Consider the following 5,771-nt stretch of genomic DNA (forward strand, 5'->3'; position numbering starts at 1 on the left):
TTTCAAATTCTAAAACATGATTTTGTGAAAGTGCTGCCAGTAATATGCCAGCAAACTTGGAAAACTCAGCAGTGGCCACAGGACTGGAAATGGTAAGTTTTAATTCCAATCCCAAAGAAAGGTAATGCCAAAGAATGCTCAAACTATCTCACAATTGCACTCCTCTCACACGCTAGTAAATTAATGCTCAAAATTCTCCAAGCCAAGCTTCAGCAATATGTGAACCATGAACTTCCAGATGCTCAAGCTGGTTTTAGAAAAGGCAGAGGAACCAGAGATCAAATTACCGTCGTCTGCTGGATCATTGAAAATTCAAGAGAGTTCCAGAAAAACACCTATTTCTGCTTTATTGACTGTGCCAAGACTTTGACTGTGTGGATCACAATAAACTGTGGAAAATTCTGAAAGAGATGAAATACCAGACCACTTGGTCTGCCTCTTGAGAAATCTGTATTCAGGTCAGGAAACAACAGTAAGAATAGAACATGGAACAACAGACTGTTTCCAAATAGGAAAAGGAGTATGTCAAGCCTGTATATTGTCACCCAGCTTATTTAACTTCTATGCAGAGTACATGATGAGAAATGCTGGGCTGGAAGAAGCACAAGCTAGAATCAAGACTGCCAGGAGAAATATCAATAACCTCAAATATGCAGATTACACCACCCTTATGGCAGAAAACTAAAGAGTCGCTTGATGAAAGTGAAAGAGGAGAGTGAAAAAGTTGGCTTAAAGTTCAACATTCAGAAAACCAAGATCATGGCATCTGGTTCCAATGCATCATGGCAAATAGATGGGGAAACAGTGGAAACAGTGGCTGACTTTATTTTGGGGGGTTCCAAAATCACTGCAGATGGCATTGCAGCCAAGAAATTAAAAGTCCCTTGCTCCTTGGAACGAAAGTCATGACCACCCTGAAAGTGAAAGTGATATTGCTCAGTCGTGTCTGACTCTTTGCAACACCATGGATTGTAGCCTACAAGGCTCCTCCATCCATGGGATTCTCCAGGCAAGAATGCTGGAGTGGGTTGCATTTCCTTCTCTAGGGGATCTGCCCGACCCAGGGATTAAATGCGGGTCTCCTGCATTTCAGGCAGATGCTTTACCCTCTGAGCCACCAGGGAAGCCTATGATCAGCCTAGACAGCATATTAAAATGCAGAGACACTATTTTGCCAACAAAGTTCCATACAGTCAAGGCTATGGTTTTTCCAATAAGCATGTATGGAAGTGAGAGTTGGACTGTAAAGAAGGGTGAGCCCCAAGGAATTGATGCTTTTGAACTGTGGTGTTGGAGAAGACTCTTGAGAGTCCCTTGGACTGCAAGGATATCTAACCAATCCATCCTAAAGGAGATCAGTCCTGGGTGTTCATTGGAAGGACTGATGTTGAAGCTGAAACACCAGTACTTTGGCCGCGTAAAGCAAAGAGCTGACTAATTTGAAAAGTCCTTGATGCTGGGAAAGACTGAGGGCAGGAGGAGAAGGGTACAACAGAGGATTGATTATATCACCAACCCAGTGGACATAAGTTTGAGTTAACTCTGGGAGTTGGTGATGGGACAAGGAGGTCTGGCAGTGTCCATGGGACCACAAAGAGTCGGACACACTAAGCGACTAAACTGAATTGAAAATGAATCATGATTAGGAGGAGTCTTGCCTTTTGCAAAATGGGATTAGGCATCGATTTTATTTTGCAATAAATTCAGATTTAAAAGACTGAGAAAATAGCACCAAAGCTCCCTTATATATTAATATTTTACTCCACTTCCTTTAAGTGCAGCTTCTTATCTATAAGCATAGAACATTATTAAAACTAAATAATTGGGTTGTGCATGTGTGCTAAGTCACTTCAGTTCTCTTCTTTTTAATGGTGAGAAAATAAACTCAAACATTAAGAGTTCTAATGAATATTAAGGAAAAGTGCTCTGATGGAAATTATTACATTTGCTTATACATTCCTTGTACAAGAAGATAGAAAATAAATGGGTAGATTAATACTATATGAAGTTTTATTCTTACTAGTGTAGAGGTATAATAAGAACTTATGCAGAAGATTTATTATGGCAAGGTTTCAATAGTGCAAATGTGCTTAAGTCCACAGACCCCAAAGTTCACAAAATTCTGAAATAATTTATACACACGTATACATGTATATATATAAATATATAAGAATGTAATTATAAAAACACTGAAAAACATTTCAAGATATCATTAATACATTAGAAATTTTGAGAACTATCTAGGTGAAAAAAGCATATGTTTAAATTGTCTGAAAAAGTCAAAGAGATGCTATCAGATTTTAGGCAGAAAAAGGCATGCCAGGATATTTCCATTGAAGTATTTGATGAGTTCCAGACTAACCATTAGCAAATTAAAAGAAAATAATGGGCTATGGATCAATCACCCGTGTTGTTAGTTAAAGATGATTCATGTTGAGGTATTGGGGTCTTACAGAAATATCAACTTCATATTTGTAGTAACTTTGAAATTTAGTCCAAAATGCATATTAAAGTATGGACTTTACAATGAAGTTATAATGTCTATGCCCCAAATATAATAGATCAACATACATAATGTAATAAACATAGGAGATATAATGGTAAATAGAAACACACTAGATGGAGGAGACTTTATCCTCACAGAAGGGTTGTTTTAATACTCTGTGTTGCTGTGTTGGGAGAAATCATTTTTTAGAATTGCTTGATGATAACTTGTATTTAGCTCTTGACAGATGCCCAAAGGGAAAGCTCTTCAGTGACTGTTAAATCTAAATTTTGGAATTTTTATTCACTGTCATTCCAGTTTATGTGACATCAGATCACTCATGCACAGAAAATGTTCAAGGCATGTAAATATAAAGAAGATTGTGAATCAATTGAGGTCAAAATGGAATAGCTGGAGACTAAAACCTGAAGTAAGCAAAAGTTGAATATGGTAGTGGATGCAGAGATATAAGAATATTAATAATTGTGTTATAAGTTTCCATTTAAAGTTCAGGTCATGCATTTCTTTAAAATTAAAATTTGCTTAAGAAGCATTTCTTGACCAAGTTCTTAAAGGACTGCTTTACCTGCTGGTTCCTTAAGGAGTAAATAAAAGGATTTAGCATTGGAGCAACAGAGGTATTAAGCACTGCTATACCCTTGGTTAAAGCCACTCCTTCTTTGGCTGAAGTTTTGACATACATGAAAATGCAACTTCCATAAGAAATGGAAACAACAACTATGTGTGAGGAACAAGTGGAAAATGCTTTTTTCCTTTGCTCAGGAGAGGGGATCCTCAGAATTGTTTTAAGGATGAATACATAGGAAAGAATCACTAATGTTAGGGTTACCATGAGTGTGAATGCTGCCAGGAAAAATGCCATGAGCTCTAGGAAGGCTGTGTCTGTGCAGGAGATCAGTAGCATGGGGGAAGAGTCACAGGTGAAGTGGTCAATGATGTTGGAATCACAGAAATCCAATTGAAGTCCCATGATCACAGGTGGGAAGATAATAAGAAACCCAGCCAGCCAAGAACTAATGACAAGCTGGTTGCAGATTCTGCTATTCATTATTGTTGTGTAATGCAGTGGCTTGCAGATAGCCACATAACGATCATAGGACATGACAGTCAAAAGGAAAAATTCTGTTGAACCAAGGAGTATGAAGAAAAACACTTGAGCCAAGCAAGAATTATAGGAAATGGTCATATCCCTTGTTACAATGCTGACCAGAAATCTAGGAATACAAACTGTTGTGAATGAGATTTCTAGGAAGGAGAAATTCCTAAGGAAGAAATACATGGGCGTTTTGAGGTTTGAGTCTACCAGAGTAAGGGTGATAATTGTCAAGTTTCCACTTATACTCAGTATGTATGTGCAAAATAGAAATAGAAAAATCAAAACATTTAGTTCTGGATCATCTGTTAATCCCAGAAGAATGAACTCTTTCACAGAGGTGTGATTTTTCATTTCTTATTACTGACTTATTCCAAGTCTATAAATGCAAAAAGAAGCAAGGTTTAGAGAGTACGGTTTCACTGATCTTACCTTTTTAAAAATCACTTCTGCTGGTTTAAGAAATGTGTGCATGTGTGTGTGCTTTGTCACTCAGTCATGTCCCACTCTTGTGACCCCATGGACTATAGCTCACCAGGCACCTCTGTCCATGGAGATTATCATGGCAAGAATACTGGAGTGGGTTGCCATGCCCTCCTTCAGGGGATCTTCCCAACCCAGGGATTGCACCCAAGTCTCCCACATTGTGGGCAGATTCTTTACTTTCTGAACCCCAGGGATACACAAGAATATGGAGTGGGTAGCCTATCCCTTCTCCAGGGGAATTGCCTGACCCAGAAATTGAACTGAGGTCTCCTGAATTGCAGGTGGACCTTTACCAGCTGAGCTACCAGGGAGGCCCATATATATGTATAAAAATAATGGAGAAGTAAATTAGACACCAAATCTTACTGAATTTTGAAAATATATCTAAGCCACGAGAAGAAAACTTACATCTTCTAGATCACCAGCCTTTTCATATTGAGTGAGTCACTTGATAGGACTAACAATCATATTTGTATAAGAAAAATATACCTATCACATGTGTTTCAGGTTCTTTTCAGAGTTTCATCATATGTGTAAAAAATTAGGTACAGCATTATAAAATATTCTAATCCTGAATCACCATATGGTCTAATGACTTTTCTGAAAATAAAACATTTTGAAATTTGTCTTTTTAGCAAGTTATATGTTTAAATCTTTAATGTCATTCTTGCCTATATAGAAAATTAATAACTTAACAAAAGGATCAGAGCCATAAAAATTAATATGCATATACTCCTAGATAAACTGAGAAGTTAAAGTTTTTCTTTTGAGTTAAATAACAATCTATTGCTTTTTAGTAGAGATTCTTACAAGCAAAGTTAATTGATCTAAGTATAAACTCATTAGAAAATGAGAAAAATACATGAGATAAGAAAAATATACTTACAATTATATAATCCCATGTGGTAGCAATCTGACTGTTCAAACCCAAGTAATCTGTTGCTTTAATTTGAATGTCAGTATGGAATTTTACTTATAGAGTATTTCATAGACTTTCCAACTTGTTTCTGCATTTGATTTTTCTATGCAATAACATACCTATATAGAGTGTAGGTGGATTTTGGCAATATGATCCTGGCTGTGTAGTGTGAGATGGACATATTGAAGGATAAATCCAGTAGAAAGTTTATTCCTGAAATTGACGAGGTTCTAATAGAAAAGTGACATAGTCCCAGTTGCTGGTAGAAGGTGTTATAGCCTCAAGACAAGAAGTCCTTCAGGAAAGGATTGATGACACAGTGGCAGAGCCTCCGTGGCAGTCCCACATAGTCAATTCATGTTGAGTCTGAAAGGCTGAGACTTGGGTAGTATTGCAAGATTTTTTTATTGAGCAACAGTGTCTCTGATATTAGCTTGTTGTTTAAGAGGAAAGCTAGAAGTGCTAGAGATGGGAGATGGTAGCAGCTAAACGAAACTTTGTTCTAAGTGTTTAAATGGTTGCACAGTAGAACCAACCAGAGACCAAGCTTTCCTGAAATGTGGGTCAGACTCAAAGAACTAAAGAGATAACAGAAAAGGGGAAAGGAAAAGAAGAAACTGGGATTAGAGCAGTAGTTACTTTGGTAAAACTGGCAAATAAAGGCAATAAAGTTATATCTTTTGCTGGTTAATAAAGTGAAGCTCCTAGTTCCTAAAGAGAGAGCTCAAATTTTCTGAGTGAAAATAAAAAAATTGAAGTTCTGGAAA

At 37.2% G+C, this 5,771-nt stretch overlaps 1 protein-coding gene across 1 annotated transcript; it reads right to left on the bottom strand.

The window, feature by feature from the left end:
• Nucleotides 1-3,017: 3,017 nt before the first annotated feature.
• Nucleotides 3,018-3,953, bottom strand: LOC136161238 (olfactory receptor 6C76-like). The gene has a single exon (XM_065925975.1). It carries the CDS (start codon nucleotides 3,951-3,953, stop codon nucleotides 3,018-3,020), a length of 936 nt encoding a protein of 311 aa, XP_065782047.1.
• Nucleotides 3,954-5,771: the final 1,818 nt, after the last annotated feature.

Source organism: Muntiacus reevesi, chromosome 1, assembly GCF_963930625.1.
Source record: "Muntiacus reevesi chromosome 1, mMunRee1.1, whole genome shotgun sequence".
In the NCBI taxonomy this organism is placed as follows: domain Eukaryota; kingdom Metazoa; phylum Chordata; class Mammalia; order Artiodactyla; family Cervidae; genus Muntiacus; species Muntiacus reevesi.

Coding starts and splice junctions, on each gene's coding strand:
- LOC136161238 (XM_065925975.1), bottom strand. CDS start 3,953: ATGAAAAATCACACCTCTGTGAAAGAGTTCATTCTTCTGGGATTAACA.